Genomic DNA, 24306 nt, shown 5'->3' on the forward strand with positions numbered 1-24306 from the left:
GTTCCTCTATATTTAGAAGCCTTAAGGAGGAAACACAGTGGGGAAAAGATAACTGGTATAGGCTCCCTAGAGCTGACACAGTGAAGGTACTTGGACTTACCTGAGTGATCTTTGTCAATGATGTTAAAGATGATCTCCAGATCCTTTCTGTATCTGCACAGTGTTTCTGCCAAAGCTGGCTGAGCCTGGTTTTGAAATCACATACAAGAAGCTGTTCAGACCTTGGTTTGAGTTAATTTAACCAACAGAATATCTACTATCCAATTTCCATTTTCCAGTTTAACTTGTCAAATGTAAAAAACCAAATCTTTATGCTTGAGTTCTCTGGAATGACACTTCTGTGTCTTACCCTGAGGAATAATCAGATAAACCCCATCACTTTCAGATGGCAGGGCAAAAGGGAAAGGAGCCCTTCACACCTCCTACCTGCAGTAATTATTTGTGGAAATAATCTTGGATGATCTGGGGAAGACGGTATAGACCATACACTCATACAAAGCACTCACCATACAGATTTGAATGGATCCTGCTGTTCAGGAAAATTATGTTGTTTAGAACCTCTGTTCTAAAGCACTATGCAGCATTTGGTAACAACTGGGCTCTGCAGAAGTGACCTCGGATACCATAATATACATCTAAAAGTCCATCTATAAATGTGACTTCCTCCCACAGGGGCCTGAACTGCCTCTGGAGCCTGTTTGAAATGCTCATTTCAAAGAGTGAGGGTTGAGTGCTCTGGGCAGGATTTGTCACATCTCCTCAGCTCCGTTATCTAAACGCCCTCAAGAGCCAAGAGAAAGTAAGAAGCAGTTCTAGCATGTGATTCATCCAACCTATTTTAAGCATCTACCTTAGCAGGGAATGATGATTCGTACCCTAGCAGTGCTCATTTTCCTCCAGTGACTATAAAAGGAAGCTCAGCAACTAGTTCAGCTGTGGATGTCTACTTGTTGGGCCAAACAACTGTCTTGTGCTTCAATTTGCACCAAAAGTTGTTCCTCCAAGAATTGCAAGGACGTGTTTTCCTCTTTACCTCTTTTATAGGTTGACCCATTTTCAAATCATAAAAACAAGACATGAAGTCAACTTCTCCATCTGGGTTCATCTGTGCTAGCTGAGAACGCAGCATCCTCCAGGGCAGTTCCAGCTGTAGGACAGACTCCATCGCTGCAGCCCAATCATTGACAGAAATCCTGCCTGCAGAAGGGGTCCGGTCATGGTTACAAGTACAGGACACAGCCCACATCAGTCACCAGCACAAAGGTTCCAAAACACAAGGATTTTCCCTGAACCCTGGGATAAAAACCCTCGTAACAAAGGAGCAGTGGGGTTGGACTAGGGATTTCCACAGGTCCCTTCCAGCCACAAAGTTGTGATGCTGTTAGGATGTTCAGCATGTTTTAACACCTTTTGAGAAAGCCAGATTATGCCATGAAGAGTACTTCAGGTTTCAGCTGAGCTGCAATTAGAGTGACATGTGGCTGAAAACTCAACCACGTAGAAATATGTGTAACAGCTGTTCAGTGGCCAAAGAAACAACATCATGTTATTGAGTGCCCTTGTAAGGACACTGTCAAGTGAGGAGCCATCACAAGGAAAACTTGCATTTGTGGCAGAAATTAACTTCTTGCTTCTGCATAAAAGGTTCATCTATTAACTTAGCACTGACTTTTCTTCAGCTGAGGGGTGTGTGGCTGCTGGAGGCATAGGCAGGCAACTTTTGTCAGATACTTCCCAGACTCAGAAGGAGACCCATTCCACATCCCCCCACCTGAGACCCCAGTTCCCTGTCTGACACATTCTGAAGACACTCCTTCATGAAGGTGGTGGTGACCTTTGGGCTTCTGGAACTGGATTTGCCTGCCCAAAGTCTCTACCCAACAGCAAACATGATTTCTTTATTTGCCCATGTCTTTCAGTTTTCTTTTTCCTCCTCCAAGCTTCATCCCCTCAAGCTGTTTGCGCTAAGCCTTTCCCAATGACTGTTCTTCTCTGTGGTCATGAAAAACAAGGTCACCCAGCTTCTGCTGCCCTCAGCCTGACACTGAGGCAGGCAGGACTCCTCTCCATGGGGCTTGTCCCCTCTGCCTCCCACACACATGGAAGCTGTTTCCCCATGGTGGCAACTGGACAGAGAGGGAGTACCTGTGCCATTGGTGTCGTATTGTGCAAAAGCACTGATGAGTTCAGACCTGTGTGCATAAATCTTCTCTCGTAAGGACTTTAAGGCAGATGATTCAATTGTACCTACCCTAGGAAGGAAAAAGTCAGCATATTATTAAAGGATTAAAATCCTCTCACATGTTCTGCTTTTCAACACTCATTACAAAATTCTTATATCCTTTACCATGCAGTATGTTTACGGCGTAGTATGTTTAAGTAGAATGACTCAAAACACACAACATTCAGCAGGGGGAAACCCCAAACCAAACAAAACCAACAATGCTCCATAAGAATAAACTGAGTTTATGAGATAATTAAGTTTACGCAGGTAATTCTAAGCTGCTTTCCTTTAGTAATCTGACCACACTACTAGGCATGGCAAAGCTGTCATGATAAACTTTTGAGACTCAAGTCATAACAGGATTTGTCCAGATTAACACTGCAGCCTTAAAGCAGACAGGTGCAGGCCATTTATGAGTCCCTGACAATTGTCTGTTCTAACTGCTTACCTCACCTATTTACCTTTGGGTGTTTCTCGGGAAACCAAGTTAAGCAGCCAGAACATGTTTTGTCTACTGTATTAATTTTTAAATTGTAAAACAGAAAACCAGTGAGAATCAAAGAAAATGGATGCCTATTCAGTTATTGAATGAAGCTCTAGATTTGGGCAGGTGCACTCACTGTGAGGTGAGTCCATGCTCACTGCATGCAACACAGAGCTTTACCTCTCACGGAGATTCTGCCTGTGCGTGAGCTTGCTGACCTGGTACTGCACAAAGCGCGGGGTCAGCTCGGGATTCAGCTTGATGTAAGCGCCCCGGTTACTGCCCTCCTCGTAATAGTTAGAGGCAGAGAATATGGTGATAACCTGACACAGGAAACAAAGAAACTGGATTGGCCAGAACAGCTCTTCTGGACACTTATTTCTGAAACTGATCTGAGAAAAAATTCCAGGTCACAAAATTATGTGTCTACATATAAAACTCTGTCATTCACCAAATTGCTCTTCCCTTTTGAGTCAGAGCTCTGGGCCTTTATTTTTGACCTGTCAGACTTCAGAGAGCAGTGAGATATAACATGCTATTTAAGAGAAACCTCTTTCTAAGAGAAACCTGATTTCAGGATTCTTGTTGGCCTCCCAGTGCAGCATGTAAGAAAGCAGGGGCAGAAGAGAAATCAGTAAGTTAAAGGTTTCTAGAGCCTTAGAGCAGGTCTTGAACTGTATTTACACACAACTCTTGTTGGGGATTTTGTTGGTGTCCATTTGTTTTCATGTAAGTAATAAATTGGTATTCACTCCCTAAAGATGTAAAGAATTTTGTTACTCAGAACTCAGTAATTTGTTGTAACATCTATCTAGGACAAAGTTCCCCCAAACCCAGTTTAACAAAGTGACTGTCTTTTTTTAAAATAAAATTTGGAGAAAAATCTACTGTGGATGTTCCTGTGAAATTCACAGGAGAATTCTGCTTTACATGGAAGCAACTTACCTTCCCATCATGACTGATCTCATAACCTTCTGGCTTAAATTCATGGGACCTGATGAGCATCTTCAGATTATATCTCTCAAACAGCTTGGCAGTGACATCAGGACCAAAGTAACAGCCTCCTCCTCGACACTTGTTTGGTGTGCAGCCATTTTGGCTCCTTGGATCACTCCACAGAATGTCAAGGATCTATAAATAGCAAACTCAAGCAAGTGAGGACTGATAATAGGGGAAGACTAACAGGGTATGGCTGTCTAAAGTGGTGGCCACAGCAAAAGCCCCAAAGTACATGGAGAAAACACACAGGTCTTGAGGTTTTTCCTTCCTTTCAGGAGCATGTTCTTTTGGGCTGAGACTTTTGTTCCACTTATAAAGAAACATTATCTAGATATTTGACTAACTTTTTTGTTTTAGAAGAAATATAATTTCAGCAATGTACCTCCTTTCACAGCTGAGGTTTTCAGACTTGGGCAGGTGCACCAGAAACATTACCTGGGCTAATTCAAAGAGAAGAAAAGCTGCTTTCTTCACATGTCAGTAGAGAGGCAATTTCTATTTCCCAGCACAGACTGGACAACCACATTGGTCAGTGGTTTTACGTAAGCTTGGAAGTACCTGCTCTAAACATGACAAGAGTTGCCTTTGCCTTTATTGTCTTCAGTTAGCTCACGTTTCAAACTGACATTTTCCATATTAGCATTTTAGCAGGGTTCAGACATGAAGATGAATTATCATGGTTTAATTCTAGTCAGTAGCAAACATTATTCAAAATGTGTTTGTTTAAACTTTTCTTGGGCAAGGTTTGCACTCAAACATTCCACTTCATGTTTGTGAGCATGGCTTAGTGGATGCTTGAGTAGCTGGGGGAGTGTCAGATTTGGGGGGAAAGGGGAGCCTTGCTTGTGTTCATTATGTTAGTTTGTAGGTCAGGTAGGTATCTTGGGAAATCAGATTTTCAGAAAAATTAAGCTTTCCAAATTGTCACAATTTATTAAATTACAGCATAATAAAAGCTCTATATATGCTCTGATATTCAAGATTAAATGAACAGCCAGAGGACAAACACTTCCCACTTCTGAGTAATCTGCCTGTATGTCTCAGGAGCTGGGTGGCTTTTTTTGGGCTATATCAGCATTCAGCTGCCAAAAGTACAGCCAAAAAAAGGTGCTTTATCTCACCAACAATTGCAGTCTGACCTGTTTAAACCAAGCACCATTTATGTACCAACAGATCCAGCCACATGAGGGCAGGCAAACCTATTTCCTACTGAGCAGTTTCCTCCTCCTAACGGCTGTGAAAAGAGAATACTGGGTGAATTTTACTTGTAAGGCATAAACACCCTTTTATTACCAGATCTACAAAGCTTTTATTACCAGATCTACAAAAAGCATCTAAAAAAGCCCAATAGGTATCTAAGTTAATCCTTAGAATGACTGTTTTCCTGTTGAGAGGCAGTTCACTCAGACTCATGAACCCACTGCTGGAACAGAACTCCAAGTTTGTGCGGGAGGGGTTTGGTATCAGAGTCTTTGGTTTCACCTACTTGTTTCCATTCCCTCAGGGCCGGGTCTGGAGGCAAATTTGAACCTGAAGGCTCCGTGAAGCCTGATGAAGAGATGTGTTGGGTCTTCCCTGCAACATGCTGGCTGGCAGTGTGTTTACTGGGTTTGGTCACTGGAGTTTTCTTCTTCACTTGGTCCTGTCTGTTTGTCCCTGACTTTGGTGGCCGCATCAAAGATTTCAACTAAAAAAAAAGTTACCATCACAACAACAAAAATTGATACAGAGATGTTGGCTAAAAGCACATCAGCTCATGTTTCCTGTACTCAGGAGAACTCCTTGAGGGTTCAACTAATGTTAACTCCCATAATGTCTTGATTTCACAGGTTTGGGAGAAGCTGCAGGTATTTGGCACTTGCAGAAATTTTGCTTTATACCTATCAGTAACCAGGCTCTTCAGAGCTGCTTTCATATCCTTATCCAGACACACACACTCATTCCAAACACAGTAAATCTTGAGGTCTCACTATGCAGCAAGTAGGGCCTGGGCTCAGGAAAGACACTTCAGTGCCCAGCTTCCCTAGAAACAAAATATACATTCATATTGAATAGAGGGTGAAACTCCATTCACTTCTGCTCTGACACAGTACCATGCTGTTAGATTAACTTGGCTAAATTAAATGGAGTATCAGGAAGACAGTAGTGAAATGGATGGAATATTACACCACATGATACTGTTAAATCAAACATGCAAGGGCATTTGCTTTTCTGGAGTGGTGCACTATGGTTCCACGAATGATCAGTAACATGGTTTCTCTCCAGGGAATGTCTTCTCCTTTGAAATTCTCTCATAGTAGCTTATTTCTAGAGCAAAGCTAAAATAAAACCCAAAAACAAACCAACCAAGCAACCCAAAAAACGCAAAGCAATACACAAAATCCCTAACCAAAAAAACCCCACCCACCAATAAAACATATACAGTCAGCAGACCCCTGGATTTTACTCTTTAACAAAGAAAAGGACTAATTCAAAACAAATGCACAACATGGGGTTATTCACCAGTGCACTGACCAGTATTTGAAACCTGCCAGCTGTACCAATTAAAATACATCACCTGGCCTTGAGTGACACTGCCCTGGGTTGTGGCCCACACATGTCTCATTAGCAACACTCTCCTGTGGCAGCTACCTTGACCTGTTAATTCTGCATTTCACAGATACTGCATTTCACAGAAACATGCAGAGCTGAGCCCTGGTGAAAGCATGGGCAGAACTCAGCTCATGGTTAGGATCTATCTGTAGTTAGGCACCCAGTTTTAGTGCACAGCGATGCAGCCAATGAAGCTTAGATATTCATGCCCTTTTTCATATCTTTAATGTGTATCTGACTGTCCTGCAAAGCATTTATTTCTGCTTTAGAAAATCTGAGGATGACAAAAATAGCTCTAGATTCCACAGATATTGATGCCAGGGTACACTAAGTTGCTCAAACATTGGTCTCCTATGCCATCTGAGATGCTCCACTGTGAATTAGTGTGAGGGGGCAGACACAAATCTGGCCTAAAAGGGGACTGGTGGAGGAGACCTACAGAGAAGACTTTCTTCAGAGGCAGGCTAAGGCCAGAGCCAATGAGGCACCTCCTTGAACAGCACTGGAGACGTGTGCCTAAGTAATGATCTCCACCAGATCTCTGCAGACATCTTGATTTAGTTGCTCAAATCGAGACCAAATCCCCCACCATTTTCCACTGATTTGAAAGGTCTGTGTTTGCTGATCATTTCAGAAAAAAACATGAACATTTTTGGCTTCTAAATCCCTGAAAAGCAGTGGACTCTGTTTTATCAAGGCCAGTTCTTGAATTTTGATCCTTCTGGAAAGGCTCTCTCACATGTACAACGTTCAGCTGCTGCCAAGGGAGTGCCTCACAGGTGGAGAACTTCCCCCACACAACAGATGGCAGAAGCACAGCCCCAGGAAAAAAGGCAGCACTGGAAATATGTGGCTAAATTGAATTTTAAAGTGTTTTAAGGACATGACCAAGAATCAAGTCGTTTTCATACTTTCTAGCTAATGTGTCATCACTGCAGGAGGAGGCATCTAAAGTGGCTTTAGCTATTTTAAGGTCAAAAGACCCATGTTATGTGGAGAGCCTGACAACTGGCTCTCAACACCTACTGCAACCTGCCTTCCTAAGCCCTGATTTTGAAGAAAAATTGGACTATTATTTTTCTTACATGCCTTATACTGCTGCCATTTCCTTTCCTAATGCAAATGACCTGATCCTAGCATTCATACCACAAAATTTTTAAAAGAAAACAAAATTACCCTCACATGAATATGATCTCTTACCTTATTTCTCTCAAGTGCATTCAGGAAATCCAAATCTGTGGTGTCTGAAATCCCCCCATGTAGGATAAGAACTTTGCTATCAATTATCGTGGCAAGGGGAAGCCAGCTAAAAACATCTCGCAGAAGACTCAAAATTTGTTTCCAATGGTCCTGTAAAATATACTCTTACATTAGATCCTATTTCTGGCAGATTTTGTTGCTTCTAAGTTCAAGATTTTGCTGAAGCACCTGCTACAGTTTATGTGATCAGTTTTGTTCAGGTGATATCCTGGACTGCAACCCTGACAAACATGTTCTGACATTTACTTTCGGGCCATTTGATTGTGTCTGTAGTGTTTCATTTTTTCTTACATGTTCACCTCTTTTTTGGTGCTCTTGATTGTTTTTATGGATGTTACTTATTTCATCCCATAGATCTCTGGGCATAAGAGACTAGCACTTAAAATTGTTTTGTCATTTATTCCACTGATAGGCCAAAATAATTTCACCTACATCACTAAAATAATACTCTGCTACACCTAAATAAACTGGTTTGACTTTTTCTTGTTTACACAGGTTTCATTTTACATGTGCAAGACTACAAAAAAAAATAGAGGAAGGAGGAGGAATCTTACCTTGTACTTCTTTGAAACTTCTTTTGTGAATCCATACCTGAAAACAGGACAGCATCATGAACTGGGTTTCAGCATGCCACTTCTGCATGGTTTCCTGTGCTATGGTGTTTTACTGGAGTTTTCTAGCCCCCCTTTCTCATCTGCCATTCTATCTCACCTTATCTGAAATTTACTTGCCTCCACTCTGTCTTGAGACTGGGTTAAACTTGTTTCTTGTGCATAACAGATGTTGGGAACAGAATCCAGCCTAGTAATTATTAGAGGCCTTTTTGCCAGCTCTACCTTTTAGATACCAGAGAGAAATTCCAAAGGAACGGATGATGGGCAGAAATTCCCACAAAACCTTCATGGAGCTTTTGTCTTAAATATCATATAATCATGGAATCATATCATAGAATGGTTTGGGTTGGAAGGGGCCTTAAAGATCATCTCATTCCAACCCTCTGCCATGGGCAAGGGACACTTTCCACTTGACCAGATTGCTCAGAGCTTCATCCAACTTCATGTCTTTTCCCCCACAAGGGACAAGGATTTTGATACCTAATTCTTTTAACACCAAGATATCCTTCATCAAGGGGCATTTTCACAATACTCAGCTTTCAAATTTACCAATGTGCAGCACTGCTAATCAAAATGCACAGCAAAGACACATCTGTGCACTCCATACCATCACAGATGTAGTTAATATTTTTTGCTCTTTTGGGGAGGAATTTTCCTCCTTGTGGATTAGGTAACTGATCTTGGTTTATGTTGTTTTTTGGAGTGTTTTCAATTATGTGCTGAAAAAGTAGCTGTCATGGGAAACTGATTCTCTTTTTTGGATCATTAGTAGGACTTGCCTATAGGGCTCTGACCCAGGTGCTAACACAGAGGCCTGTGTTAAAACAGCAATACATCCTGTGAGCCACATCAAATGCTCCAAGGGCTACAGCAGGTTACCCACCAGTCAGTCACCCAAGGCTTTCTGGGGCAGTTTAGAATTGTAGGGAGTAGGACTGAGGAGTTCTCACATTTCTGAGATGCTTTTTGTCTCCACATCACACTTTGACTACAGCCACTGGCTGTGCTCACTTCCCTTGGCTGCACTGCTGAGTGCAAATGTCTGTGTTAGAAAACGGGGTGTCAGCTTTCCTGCACTGACACCTCCAACTGATGAAGCTCCTCTGAGTAGAGGGTAGGATATTTACCTGCCCCTTGGGTTAGACAAGTGAAATCTTAGTTTAAAGTTAAGTAAAATATCAGATTTAACTAAATATGTGCTTTAACCAAAACATCATCCTTCCATCTGTCCTTCCCCAATTTTGATACTCTGGAAGCTGCACTAAGCCCTCTGACTTCAATGGATTATGATTAGATCAAAGACAAGACATGATTGCCATTCAAATGTCTGTGTGTAGTGAGAATGTTCCTTCCCAAACACATGCTGAAAAGGCAAAGTTCCACCTGACTTCTTAATAAAACATATTCCATTTTAGGGTGTCACAGTGGCTAAAGTAGCAATCAAAAGCTCAAATATTTCTAGTGATAGGCCAGATATTTCCTGCCCCACCCCCAAAATCTACCTCAGGTTCATGATGTAGTCTTCATGGTTTCCTCTATTCAAGTGTAAATCATTGGGATAGATAAGAAGAAATGCAAATAGGATTATAAGAATTTCCATAGAATTTTTCCCTCTGTCGACAAAATCACCATTAAAGACATAGGGGTTTTGTTCTGAAGGCAGACCATTCTGCAGGGAAAAAAAAAAAGAAAAAAAAAAAAGGCATTTAAAGAGGCTGCAATGTTACTGTAATAGAGGAAATAGTATTCAAATGAGATCCCATTGCTAGAGATTCTGAAAAAAATCCTGCATAATACAGTGATCTAAAAAGCAGCATTTCTTTATTTCCACTGTTTAGAATAAAAACCTTCATATCAGACAACCTGAGCCATTAGAAAAGAGAGGACCTCTCTGGCTGTTCTTACAATGCCATTTCTAATCCTTTCCTCTACCTATTAAATTAAATTGAAAGGGACCAAAAGGAACATCAGTCCTGTAGTAAAATAAACATTTTTGTTAATGCAACTTTTTCCAGGAAATTACACACTTGCAAACAGAAGGGAGTCATTCAGTTTGAATGGAAGATAAGAAATACATGAAAAATTATCTTCTCATGTAGGTTTGAATGGATTTCATATATTTACACTGTTTGTAGTGTATGCTTCCAAAACTCCTGAGAAGGACTGTGGTCCAGAGGATATAAAATTTTAAGACAGAACTTAAGACTTGAAGAGTTTGATTTCAGTTGCTTTAATCCTGAAAGCACTGCTTCAATTTTACTCATGAGAGCCAAGATATACTTGAAAGCTGATAAACTGAGAGGTTGTATATACAGGTATTTCTCACCTTATTTTTTTCCTGAAGATACAAAGAAATGCTTTATTATAAATGGTGATTTAGTAAAGACAAGTATTTTGAACTGATGGTTTGTTTTATTAGATTAATTACCAACACATCAATGGGTGCCATCAGCTTACAGAAAATATAGCACCACCTATATGTAGTATCATAATTTCCAGTCATGAGTATCAGAAATAGCATTTCAGCTATGACTAGCCAGAAAAGGGAAACCTCTGTTTTCTCAATTGATATGCACAAGAAATACCAATAGAACATCTATAAAATTACATTATAACTGTGGAAGCCACTCTTCAAAGTTCTGGCAGCATTGCAAGACATCCCATTTCTTGAATATATCTACAGCATCAGTGTTTCTTGTGTTCCTACGGCATTACTGGTATTCTGCCTTAGTGGATTTATTGCAGGATGTGTAACATGGCCAGGGACTCAATGTAATGTGTAATTTCAATCCTTATGAGAACATTTTTTTTATCCCAATCAGTGTTCTGTGCTTTCATGATAGGTTGCAGTAGTGAACCCTGGTCTCTCCATCCTGGCTGCTGTAAATTCAGCTTCCTTGGATTTTGCTATAGCCTGTCCTGAGCCCTTTCCAAGTTAACTTAGAAGGGGCCTGTGCTTGCTCTGTGCTCACAGGCCTGGCAATGTATGAGGCTCTTCTAATGTGGTGGTTGAAGTGATTTTAAAAAGGAGAGGTGGAACAGATAGCAGAAACTCAGCAGCAGTTTCTGGAAAGATAGATAAATAAGAAATAAATAAAAGCTTTGCCTTAAAACCAACAGGCATGTGAATCCACCTGCAGATTGTGAGTACACCCACAACCACTCTAACAGCAGTCCTCATGGAAAGATACATCTACTGGAGCACTCTCCAGACTCTATCACCCTTCTTTTGGAAAAGATTACACACAATTTGAGTTTTAAACAAGTTTGGTTTGGACTTCCAACTTCAATGTGACATTTTAATTTTGTTCCACACTCATGCACTTTCCTTTTCTGTGGTTTCAACCAACAATGAGAGCAAAACTAAATTAAAGGCTGTTGCAGCCTCTGACATGTTAGAGAGGCAAACAAGGCCCTCTAATGATTAGCAACTTGCTGCTGGGCATCATTACTGTTTCTCCTGGGTTAGTGATTAATTAACTTCCGTTTGTTGTTGGCATTTTCTACCCCTTCAGGCCATTTCTATCTATAGCACCCCTTTAGCAATCTAACTTAGCAATATGTAATTTAAAATTCAAGTTTCAAGGAATATCAGGAAACACTGTAATTTAATGAAGATTAATGAAGGGTCTGAATGAACCTTACAAACTGTTATTGAGAGAAAAAAAGAGTGTCTTAGCTTCAGCCAAACCAGGTGTAAGGATTATACACCATCTGCAGCATTGTATCAATATGCTGCAGATTGCCAGCTCTGTGTGTTTGCTGTGGGTGGTCTGTGGAAGTGACAAGCCTGGTCTGCATGCAGGCCTCCAGAATCCATTGCAGCTCTGCACAGCCCTGTGCAGACCAAGATCACTCCCATGGCATTGTTTAGGATTGCACCCTCTTGTTTAAGGTAGTTTGTACCACCCTGGAAGATGAAATCCCTTCCAACTGAAACAGAGTTTAGGAAGGAGAAAAAAAATTGGATCCCAGAAGCCAACTGGGTTCACTGCTCATCTGAGTAAACTGCTCAGAGGGGACACAAAACAGTGAGATTTAATTTGCTTCTAAATAACTAATCAGCTCTATCTTATGCTCTCTATATTCTCCACTACTTTGAAATGACAAAACATTTGCCCATTTTATTTGGTTTGATGGAAGGGACTTCCCTAGGAATTTAACAGAGAACAACTGGGTGTTATCTCTAGTCTGAAGTCAGTGGGAGTTTTGGCTCTGAATTTACTGAAGTCAGGATGAGAGCTGCTTTTTATTTTTTTTTTCTCTTTATAGCATCCATTAGAGGGGGAAAAGAATCAGCATCTGTTTACTCTAAAAAAAATAAAATGCAGGCTGAATGCAGTTGTAAATATAATTATATCTGAGCATTTATCTCCAAAACAGTTATATTTCCCATTCCAGGTTCTGAGTATGAAACCTATATGTATCATACTTGTTCCAGTTTTAAAAAGAAAGCTTAACAACCAAAAGACTGCAAGCCAAGGACCAGCTAAAGATGGTTGATTAGTAAGAAAAGCAGGACTCTGTAGAAAGGTCTGATTATATTTTAACTATACTTCAACAGACTTCAGGTGTGCACTTGGGCAAAACAGCCACATTTACGTTGAACAAGTCTCAGATGAAGAGTAACAAAGCTGGAATCAGGGGAGAATGACATCATTGAAACACCTGGTTTAGCTCACTGCAGCCTCCATTCAGTGCAGATGAACGTGTAAGGATCTGCCACAAACCCTTCCCCCTGCCCCGGAAAGCTCAAATCAAAGACAGTACCTGCTCAGTCAAAGGTGCTGATTCATCCTGAAGATAAATGGAAAACTAAATACACAACATTTCCTGCATCTTCAGTTAAACATACAATCCTGGCAAAGCTAGCCTGGAGCTTAATTTGTTTTACACATCAGTAAAACAGAGCTAGGCATTTTTAGCATGATAAAAAAGGATATGTAAAGGGTGCGCAAAGCACTTCTATATTGTGCAGACCGTGTGACTGCTTCCAAGGCTTAAAAAGCTTTTAAACACCACTCTTTCTTGTTTCCTGATAAAAAAAAAAAAACACTCCCCTCCCAAAAAAACCCCAACAACAACAAAAAAAACCCCAACAAACCCAAAAAACCAAACCAAAACAAAAAAATACCCAATCAAACAATGAAAACCTCCAAAACAACCCAAAAGCAAACAAAAAACCTGCAGGTATCAGTGTAAAGCCTAAATGAAAGCTTCTGCATTTTTTCTTGAATGTTAATATTATCCATGGTGCAGCGTTACATCAGGACCTCAGCTCCTGATTTTAGCAGACTTCAGTCAATAGGGAATTTAAAACAGTGGCAGAACTTTGGAGACTTTGAAAGGTGTCCTCTTATGTTTTGGCTCATGCTGCAGTTCAGCATTTAGGAAAATAATAATCTCAATCTCCTTCACAGTGAGCAGGAGGATATGGAGAAGGGAAAGCTCTGACAAAGACACTAAATTGTTCCAGGATTTGTGTATGTGGTGTATGGACACCACATGAGCAGTTCTAATGGTGATAAATCTGTCACATATAAATATCTGTTCTTAATAACAAGTGATTAAGTGAAAATGCTACATCTCAGAGTACCTACTTACCTTATAGAATATCAGCAAAAGATCATCCAAGTTTCCATGCAAATCTCCTACAGGAAATAAAAAAATTATTTTAAAATTTTCTCACAGAGGAGGAAGAAACTGGAATTATAAAACTGGAATTAGTTGGATCTAATACCTTTTTATATTGCACAACAGAACATGTTTCAGGGAAGGGTTTTGATTACTACCAGCAGGATGTGATGGAGAGTGTCAAGAACTGTCCATGCCTGTGTGCCTCAATGCTAAGGCCACAGGAATGACAGACTGGGCCCTTTTTGAGAGGTTTGTTTGGAACAGGCAGGAGGATTTCACCCTAACACAAAGCATCACTGCAGCACAGATCCCCTGTGCATTTGCCTGCATTTCATGCTCACAGAGCCAACCTTCTCATGACTGTGACTCACCACCACAGAGCTGCAGAACATTTTCAAAACCCAGCTTGTGATAATATGCTTTTACCACCGATAATTAGGAAAAGAGAAATGACATTTTTATGTGTATACATTTTCTGTGCTTTTGATTAATTATGAGCCTGCTGAATTTGTTCTAAGGCATCTTTCAAGCTATGATAGATATTTATCACATATGTGGATGCAAACATTTCAGGTATATATTTAATCTGCATTATTAATTTGAAATTATAAGGAATGGAGAGTCATACCTTAAGGAAATCAACATTTTGGACTGATTATGTTTAAAAAAATGGGTTATCTGTCTTCTGCAGAGGCTCCTTCTGGTGAAAAAACCTTTCAGTTTCAGTACAGGAGAGGGATCCCTTTTGGTGCTGCTTACATAGTGCAAATGCAATACAAACATGAAGAGGAATGTTTATTTAGTGAGAACATGTATTATGAATCTGTGTTTCCTTGGTTTAGAAAGGGGTCTTGATGGCTTGGTTAATAAATTATTGTTTATACAAAACCTTATTAAAACAAACCCTTTCCTGACAATCAAAGTAGGTCCATAACCACATCTTAAAAAAAATATTATTTATTTTGCATGTCCCACAGTCCTTCCCTTATACCACTTCACTATTACACACAGCACACACCGATAGATGTCAAGAGTTATGTCACCATTATTGTTCTGTTTTGCAGCTACTGCATCCTGTATCAAGTCAGGATACTGCATCCCATTATCTATAATTTACAAAAGTGTAACAAAATAGATGGGCAAAGAGCTCTTAGTTCCTTAGTACTGTGTGACACATCATTCTGTGAGACCAAATTGTTGGCTGTATAAAGACTTATCCATCCTCTTGGGTCTCCTTAGAAATGAGGGGTTATTATCATTTCAATTTATTCTAGATAGTCATGCTGTTAGTGAAAGGTCTTTTTTGCCACCCATATTAAGCCCTCATTAAAATCATTACCGAGTAAATTATGATTAAAATCATTAAAATCATTACTGAGTAAGGTTTTTTCTCAGTGAGAGGAGAAAGGTGAGACTTACAGCCAGTGATCAAAATACTTGGTGGCATTTTAGAGGTGGAAGTGCAGGAGTATTTAAGCTGCACTGCAGTGTTAGCTGAATTAATACTGATTCATTCAGAAATGTTAAACAAGAACAGGAAAGAGGAGGTGAGGGAATTTCCTAAAATATACTTTATGACTCAGGAATTTTTTTGTTTGTTTGTTTGCTCCAATTTATGCATTTGTGGGGGGAAAGAAATAAAAAGAAATATATTTTTAGGGCATTGAGAACTTTGTTCTAATGGTAAAATTTGGAAATGTCAGTATCATTCTCTAACCACTTAGAATATCAACCCATAGCCCAAAGCAGTTTTCTTCTCTGGCACCTTACCACAGACAGTTATCTCCTTGGAGTAGGAAGTTGAAAGATGGGTGATATTTGGCATCTCCTTGAGAACCCTCCTAGTTTCACTTAGCAACTGCAGCACATAGCGGGCATGAAGCAGCTGTGAGAAGAAAAAGCAGGTAGAAAAGGAAGACTTATTTCAATTAGCAATAGGTCTGTCTGCTTTATTAATATCAGACATGGACTGCCAAGGTTATTTATGTGCACACATCCAGACATGAGTGCAGGCTGTCTGGCCCAGTGCTGGGAATTAGGAGTGTTCATAGCTTTGCATTTGCTTCCCAGTGAGTGAATATGGAGATCTTACTGAACTTGTTTTACAGATTTTCCCACTTTATTTATACTGCACTGTTTCTATTCTTCTTGTCTTTCAGAAGAGGTAAGACTTATAGAGCACTCAAAATTACTCCGTAAGGCCATCTGTTTAAAGTGACTGGGAAAAAAATAAAAAATTTTGTCATTCTAGGTGTGAGTAAAAAAAACAAACAAAAAAATCTCACAACCTCCAAAACACAAGCCAAGAAAAAAACAACAAAACCCAAAGGCCATAAATGATATTTCAGCAAATTGCAAAAACAATGACAAGAAAACTCCAGTAAGGGCTGCCTTGGCACAAGTTATCTTCCTGTTCACAGTGAAGAAGTTATAAAAGTGCAACATTGAAGCTTCTAGTCTTCTCTTCTGATGTTTTTTATGAAGATTTTGTTGGTTGGTGATTTTTAAAGCTTTTAATTTCAACAGAGATCTGAGGAATTTTAGAGGAGATAGATGAGCTACAGAATGACTTTTCAAGATTCATGTCTTTAAGCAATCAAAAAGGTCAATTACATATGCCCATTTCCTTAATAAAATGCCAGCCATAGTAAGAGAAGGGATAGTGGACAGTAAGGTGAAGTCTGGGTTGGCTCATTTATCATATGCTTTATATGTGATATTTTACAATCAGCTTTCACAGAAAATTACTAGAGAAAAATATGCTTATTTAATAAATTAAAAAGCATGATAGACCCTTGCCCCTTTTATACAGCATACTGTTAAGCACAAATAATTACAAGTTCAAAGAAAGCTGTCCTGTTTAATGTCTCCCTGATCCACCTTCATCTTGTGGGCAACAAAAGGGCTTGCTCAGGAATATAGAGAATGAGGAACAGCCTCCTCAGTGCCTTGGAAGCTGCAGCCTGAGCTCCAGAGATTTGTGCTATCATTCTGTTCTGCTAGATTAGCAATGCTTTATAGTCACTCCACTGTGATGGTGGAGTCTTGCAGCCGGCAATGAGGTGATTAACACTTACACCTCCTCTAAAAGAATGAGGTGGGGGACAAAGGACAGAAGACCAAACAATGAACACTTTTAACCCATAAAAAGATGATAATTAGTTTCTATTTTAGCTTAGGACACCTTCCCCAGTCCTGCACTCTCACTGAGAACCTCTGCCTTGCAGCTGGTTTCTATTTCATTTCACTAGTCCCTGCCTCCTCCCCAGGGCCAGGCCTGGTGACCGTGCAGCAAAGTAGTGAATCAAATGTGAGAACTCATCTGAGAACTGTCTGCTTTTGATTTTATTGTGTTAGCTTTTAGCTTAGAGGCAGATCAATTTCCCAAGGCAGCTTACCATGCACATTTATGATCACATTGGGCTAGCAGGAAAAAGTAATGAGATGTAAAAGAAGGGTGAAATATCTCTTTGGGCACCAGTTTAACATTGGATTGTGGAACTACAACCTGACAGATGTAAAATAAGATAAAAAAAGAAAAACAAGCTAGTTGCAAATTACCTGTTCATTCCTGAAAGCATGAAGGAGAGCATTGGCATCTTCAACAGTAAGGGGGAATGAGAGTCGTGGTCCATAATAGGAGTCTGGAACAGCAATCTTCTTTTCAAATTCTTTTAAAGAGAAGTCTTCATCCACCACCTGAGGAGCACTAGGGCTGGTGAAAATTTGAGAATCTGGAACAAGATAGAAGGAAAACAAAAATGTACAAACTCCACCAGCCCCCCACAGAGCTGTAACAGCATGGCCAGAACTGGTTGAACATACCAGCTTTAACTGCTGCAGTATTACAGTGGCTGACTCCTGCCTCCCTACAGTGGAAAAGCTCCAGGTCTCCCCAGATTGTCTCACAATACTAAAACCAACCAACCAACCAACCAACCACAACAAGGGGAAAAAAGACCAAACCAAAGTTAAGAACTCTTTTCCAACTGCTAGTGTCTGTGGTCAGGGTGCAAAACATTTTGCACTGAAGTTGTGGAGCAGTTTGCTCACAAGTAATGAGAACCATCACCTGGTAAAAACTTCCTTCTCCTTTCCCCAGTGCAAGGAGATGCAAAAGTCAGGGCTGATCATTTAATGAGCATCATCTGTTTAAAGTTCAATATTACACTTTTAATACAGGTTATGAAGATTCCCTTCTATTGCTTTTATTTTCCACTTAAAATTTTTAGGCTAAATACCAGCAGGTCACAGTGATTATTTTAAAAGTCACCAACAAAATTATATTTATTCACAGCAGATTGCAAATCACTCCTTTCTGCTACAGCTAGGAAACAATGCCCGCTTTTGGTTGGTTGCCATAAAACTATTGGATGAAACAAAGTAAACAAAAACAGAGTGGTGAAAGTAGAGCAGTTTCTAATTTTCCTGGAACATGAAGGAAGCAGGAACACTGCTAATTGCTTCAATCCAATATTTTTCTTGACATAACCTTGAAATGTAACTGACTGATCAGCAGATTTCAGAGTTTTTTTTCTTGCAGATTGTCTTGGCCATATATTACTCCAAAAGAGAGAACCAGTCCCTAAATGAAAGTGTTCTAGCAGTTGTTGTTGCAGAGTTGCTCTTGTGAGCAACTGATTGTTGTAAGCGCTTTTTGCTGGGCTACAGTTAAGTTTTCTGTAACCTTGATTTCCTGCAACTGCAAATAAAAATGTATTATTTACAGCTGTGTAGCTGCATTATTTACTGCTGATTTACAGCTGACCCATAGCTGTGACTCAAAACTCACAGTAGCCAAAACCAGCATGTGGCCTCATAAATTATGAGATTTATATAGGCCAACTTATCTTGCAACTAGATAAAATCAATATTAAAAAATAAATAGATAAAAGTGTAATCTGGATTTTAAAAAGTCCCCTTTTACTATCAGCACTTCAGCTGTGAGCTGATTAGCACTTTCAGTGCTAGTGCAATGTTATACTCAGCCAGTCAAATGGATTAAGGCATCAAGTAACAGCAAGGTGCTCAGGGTTCACCATTTTCACCAGTGCAGTTTGATTTGCAGTCTTCCACCACAGTTACAGCTTTGTCTGGCTGGACACCAGAATGTCACCATGGACTGAAATTGCTGATTTTTCTCATAGTGATCAGCCAAGCCCATTTGCACCAATTCTTGCTCCAGCTCTAGCAGCAGGCCTCTGGACAGTAGTATCTCCCTCTGCACCCCACCTCCCAAGAAGTGGGGACTAAACAACCAACTCTTCAGACCACCCAAATGCCTCATTTCTTGCCTGTTCTAACTAGCTGTCCTCATCTGACTGGACTCCTTCAGAGCCCGTGATCTTCTCAGCATTTCAAGCCAGGCAGACACCTGCCCATGCCTGCTCCTACTCTTGCCTTCCCTTCCAGCACACAGTAGGCCGGCCATCCATCCATCCATCCATCCATCCATCTATCCATCCATCCATCCATCCATCCATCCACCTCTGAACATGAACTTGCCTTCCTCACAGACTCACTTCTATGGCACATGCTCAGGCTGGGAAACCCAATCCTTCCCTGTTGGGCATATCTCTGCAAAGTGTACCCCATTTTCCATTTCTGGATGAGTTGTCAAAAGCCAGCCTGGTCATTACCCTTAGAGTGTGCTTATGGCTCCTCAGGCTGTCTTTCAGCTGGATTTTAAGGTTTCTTCCTGCAGAGCATGGCTGTCCCATCTCTGAGCAGTCAGTAATGGATGGCCTAATGCAGCCTGAGGAATCACCACACTGTCCAGCAAGTATCCCAGCTCACCACATGCCCCATGTAGGACTAATTCTGAAGGGTTCAGCCCCTCACATTTTACTGTTCTAGTCAAAGCTGTCAGGGCTCTTTCAGTTCATACTGAAAGACAGGGATGAAAAGTCTTGCCATGCCTTGGCACTTTTCTTGGATGAAAAGTGTCTGGTTCACATGTCAAGACAGAATGAAACATCTTCTGCCAGCATTTGCATCTCTCCACTGACTAGAGGGAGCACAGGCAATGACCTACCTACTTTGTACTCTGACCCCAGAGTTTAGCCCAGGCTCAGAGAGTTGAGCCTTCACTATTACCAAAACACAAACAAGTACAGCCATATTCCATGTTAAACAAATGCCCAGAGCTAAGTGGAGTCAATTTGGCCACAGAAACCCAAATACCTGATTCTCCTGACCATATCACCTTGCCATGGGAGTTTTTCAAGGCAAGTCAAAGCTGCCACTGCCAAGGATGTACTCATTATCAGACTAACCAGGAATCAGCTAGTTTTGCAGCTCTGTAATCACTTCTCTGTTCTGCCACCATCTGTGTGCCTTCAGCCTGACCACTGGGATACCTGAGAGCACCTCTGACTCCCGAGAAGTGCTCTTACATAAGCCAGATACTGATCCACAGCCCTCAGGTCAAAGCCAAATGGGCACTGAGCCTACAAAGAGGAAGGAGGTTTCTAAAATGCTTCAAACATTTCTTCCTTCACACCATTCCTGGTGCTACACACTGCAAGCAGCTATAACTTATTCCCCACTGCAAGAATCACTCTTTGTAAAACATCTTGGAAGGGTGTTAAAGCTGTAAGGGAGGCATCATGGGGAGTGGAGCTGCAGAAAACAACACTTTTTTTTCTGTTTCCCTTTGAAGGAAGGCTCCTGGGAGTGCCCTGGAACAGGTTTAGATTCCCAGTCCCATCATTTTTCTCAGGACGCATCTGCAGTCTTCTCACCCTCAATGTGCCCATAAAAGAGTGAGTAAATAAGTCATCTTTTGCTGGAAAGGCAGTTTCCAGCCTTCTCTGACCAGAGAGCTTTCCATTGAAAGCAGAGAAGGTAGGAAGATTTTTTTCAGGAAATTAGGGATAAAAGTGTAAGTTAGAAAAGGGTTTTATTCTTATTTTCCACAAACCCTTGCAAAATAGCCTTTAATAAGAAGCAGAACAAAACACTCAGCTATATAATATCCCAATCACAAACTACGCTAGCATCTTAAGGAGAATGAGAGGATGAAGAAAGCTTTAGGGTATAACAGATAAACAATCACATCAAAAGCACTACTGTGTTAATGAGATGGCAGCTGCTTTCTTTCTTTGAAAAACATAATCTGAAAAAAACAGATTAAAAAGAGGAAAGTAACAAGATTAATGGTGGAGGCTGAGTAGTCTATAATATAAGGAAAACCACAGATCACAAAATTTTCAGGGAACTTTCTTATCATATACTAAGAACAGGCAACCTATTCTTTGGTAGGATTATTATCTACTGTCTTCTTGGAGACAGCATTTGAACCATATGCTATCACTCTAATTTAAGTGAGCACACACTGATGAAAAAGACAAAAAGCCAGAGAATTGCAGGTTTTAGACAGTGCCTGAGAATAACAAAGTCAATTTGAAGCTTCGTTGGTTGTTATGTTTACATTCACTCTGGTTCACATCTTAAGATGGTGATTCAGCAGAAGTGGAAGCAGTTTTTTAAGGATCTCTTTATTCAGCACTGATTTTGCTTACATCAGTGAGGCTGGCATGAGTGCTGCAAAGGTCACTTCCAGGGGCAAGCAATCAAGAGCTTAAAGCAAAGAATGCATACAGCCAGCAGTTGGAAAAAATAACCACAACCCACACAGTACACATTTTATATGCAATTTAAAAAAAAAATCTAAGCTCCTTTGCACAGCCAGCCTTGGTCATCTCTTTATTAAACATACACCATAATTTTCCTCTTTTGTTTAGGGTTCTGGTATCTGTAACACACAGTGTTAGAAAGGGGAACAAACCAAGACAAAAATAAAGCCTTTGGAGCAGTTATCAAGCCTTAACAATGTCAGTCCTAAAAGATGGAAGTTTTAAGCCAGCAAGACAAAGGGATGCTTTGCTATAAACCATATACACTTTATCACGTGTTTCAGCCTTAACACATCTGCAATTCCCAATATCTACCAGACCAAGAAACAGGTCACCTGTGCAGAGATGATGAGGAGCAGCCCACAGGACCTTCCATCTCCCTCCCTGTGCACAGGTGAGGCTTGGATCTCCACCTGCACACGAACAGCCCATGCATGTAGCAGTGTGCTCTGCCATGTCCTGAGCCCTAGCAAGTCATCTGAGACACCTCACCTTTATTCCTTCTGTCAGTAGACACAGTTAATAAAGGTGGATAAGTCATATCTACAACAAGCAGATGTAAAATTCCATTTTATTTTATGATAAAAATAGAGATTACCAATATTTTGCCGAATCTCAGACCTAGCACTACTGTTTTCTTTCCCATTCAAGTAGAAAAGCTGAACAGAGGTGCACCATCAGCATGAAGAAGTAGATGAAGTGAGCAGTATCTGTTTTTCTTCAAGTTTGCCAATTCCTTCCCAGGAAGTTAAATGACTAAAGCAGATATTTTTTTCACAGAATATGGCAGTAATGGGAAAAAAAATCAAAGAGAGGACTGTTGAATCATCTGCCTTGCCTTTGGAGCAAGGCTCAAATGTAATTTATTTTTCTGCAGAACACAGAGAGCATTAGGCACTCTAAAGTATTTAAGAGAGAAAAATTGCAGTTTCTACTGGTTGTCATTAGAACACTGAACCACTTAAGGTTTTGATGGTGTTTTTTTCCTGCTATCAAAGTATCTTGTGCAAATTTTAATTGGAATAACCCGTGGCTAGACCAGATGAAAGAGAAAGGGCATTCTCTTGTAATGCAGTAAGAAGGGGACAGCCTCATTTTTAACTCCACTGGGATTAGATCTATTCTGAATTTGTTCAGGGAAGTCATGTTTGTTTCCTGGACTTAGGAATTACTTTCAGTCTGTCCTTCTGTTGAGCTTGACCTCAAAAGTAAGTTATGTCCAAGGATTCCAAAATACTTCAAAAATTAAAGGTTATTCCTTGAATAACTGGAGCTTAATTGAGATGGTTTCTAAAGATTTATCTTCAGCAGTTCAAATTTATTTCCTTTTTTATCATTCACATACTGATACATGTTGCAGTGAAATCCAGAACAAATTAAATTAAAACAGGGTCCAGAACTGCCAGAGGTGGTGGGGGAGAAAGAGCAACCTCTTTGATTATACCTGCCTTAAACCAACTGAACACAATCTTTCTGAATAATCACATCTCATAGTTTAAGAAATCATGAACAGAAAGCTGTGAAAATTGCATTCTGTAAAAAGGGCAGTAACACATAAGAAAGTACTCTGCACACTCTGAATATTCTCATAAGGACCACAGACACCTGTTCTGACTTACTGACTGCTGTGACTCACTAAGTAGATAGAGAGCAGTGTCAACACTTACAGGATCAAATCCATGTTAGTATTTAGGATATCAAACCTCAACCCCAGCACATGCCATAGGCTGTAAATATCACATTGAAAATTAACTTTCCTCACATCAAGTTTTTCAAACACAATCTCCACATTACTTTTATTTTTATTGTTACCTGCTTCAGGATGAGTACAATGATCCAGCATGAATGTAAAAAAATTGGAGAGCTGAGTATGAAAAAGAAAAGAACAAACACACTGATCAGTTTAGGTGATCCAACAAGCATTAATATCTTTCTTACTCTATTACTTGCAATTTCCCATCTAGGAGGATATAAATCACTACTGTATATTCCCATAGTATCAGCCTGCAACAATGACACAATTTGTGTCCTACAGCTCCCTTTCCTTTTTTGCTATGAATTCACCACTAACATTTCATGAATACATAAAATGTTTCAGGGTTGTTTCAGTGCTGCTGATGTTTCTAGGTGTAATTCATCTTGCCCACCACCCAGACTATTTGCCTAGATTTCCTTCACAGTCAATAGAAACAACTGTGACTTTAGACACAGATGCTAGGAGGCACACAAAGGCCTTAAGTTCCAAATTTCCTATATTGACCCTAAAGGAAACCTGGGCTGACAATGACACTGACACTGGGCTGAAACACTGATATCTCTGTTGCACATATATTGCCACACAGACAGTTAAGATCATCCATAGAGATCTGTAAGTGACCTGCAATCCCTGGCTAACAGAGCTGCTGTACAGGAAATTGTACCCTAGATATGCTGTATGGGCAGAATGGTGTCCTGGTTCATCTGTGTGTCTGTGTATGAATACACACAACATGTGTCAGGCAGGGAAACAGTTTTATTAATCAAGAGCCAGCTTTGTAAAAGAAATCACTACACACCCATTTTGTTAGCGCAGCCACAGTGCTGGGGACAACACAACTGCTTGAATAGGAAGAATGGAAGATCACAAACCTGCAGCTGGTCCTGCTCATCAGCATACTCGATTGACTGAAAGATGCTGAGGGAATAGCGGCGCCTCATCTCCAGGCGGGCCATGGTGAAGCGGTACCACTTCTGGATGAGGATTGCAGCTCTGATGACTGTCAAAACAGAAACACTGCACTACTCATGGATGCAGGGGAATCCACAAGGAAAATATGCATGCTGCCTCTGCAGAATTTTGCAGTCAGATGAGAAATTCTG

The 24306-nt window shown here is 40.4% G+C and overlaps 1 protein-coding gene across 5 annotated transcripts in view; it reads right to left on the reverse strand.

Moving 5' to 3' along the window:
* PPEF1 (protein phosphatase with EF-hand domain 1) overlaps window positions 1-24306 on the reverse strand; it is a 39199-nt gene that overhangs the window by 1597 nt on the left and 13296 nt on the right. For all 5 annotated transcript variants that reach the window (XM_074534650.1, XM_026791867.2, XM_005484331.4 and 2 more), the window contains 14 exons: window positions 24076-24203; window positions 23260-23311; window positions 17372-17544; window positions 15581-15695; window positions 13778-13824; window positions 9676-9842; window positions 8114-8150; window positions 7500-7649; window positions 5194-5394; window positions 3654-3839; window positions 2889-3031; window positions 2146-2252; window positions 1034-1197; window positions 101-185 (listed from right to left, as the gene is read on the reverse strand). In XM_074534650.1, coding sequence (XP_074390751.1) covers window positions 101-185; window positions 1034-1197; window positions 2146-2252; window positions 2889-3031; window positions 3654-3839; window positions 5194-5394; window positions 7500-7649; window positions 8114-8150; window positions 9676-9842; window positions 13778-13824; window positions 15581-15695; window positions 17372-17544; window positions 23260-23311; window positions 24076-24203 — 1755 coding nt within the window. The remainder of the gene's footprint in view (window positions 1-100; window positions 186-1033; window positions 1198-2145; window positions 2253-2888; window positions 3032-3653; window positions 3840-5193; window positions 5395-7499; window positions 7650-8113; window positions 8151-9675; window positions 9843-13777; window positions 13825-15580; window positions 15696-17371; window positions 17545-23259; window positions 23312-24075; window positions 24204-24306) is intronic.

This window comes from Zonotrichia albicollis, chromosome 2, assembly GCF_047830755.1.
Source record: "Zonotrichia albicollis isolate bZonAlb1 chromosome 2, bZonAlb1.hap1, whole genome shotgun sequence".
Classification (NCBI taxonomy): domain Eukaryota; kingdom Metazoa; phylum Chordata; class Aves; order Passeriformes; family Passerellidae; genus Zonotrichia; species Zonotrichia albicollis.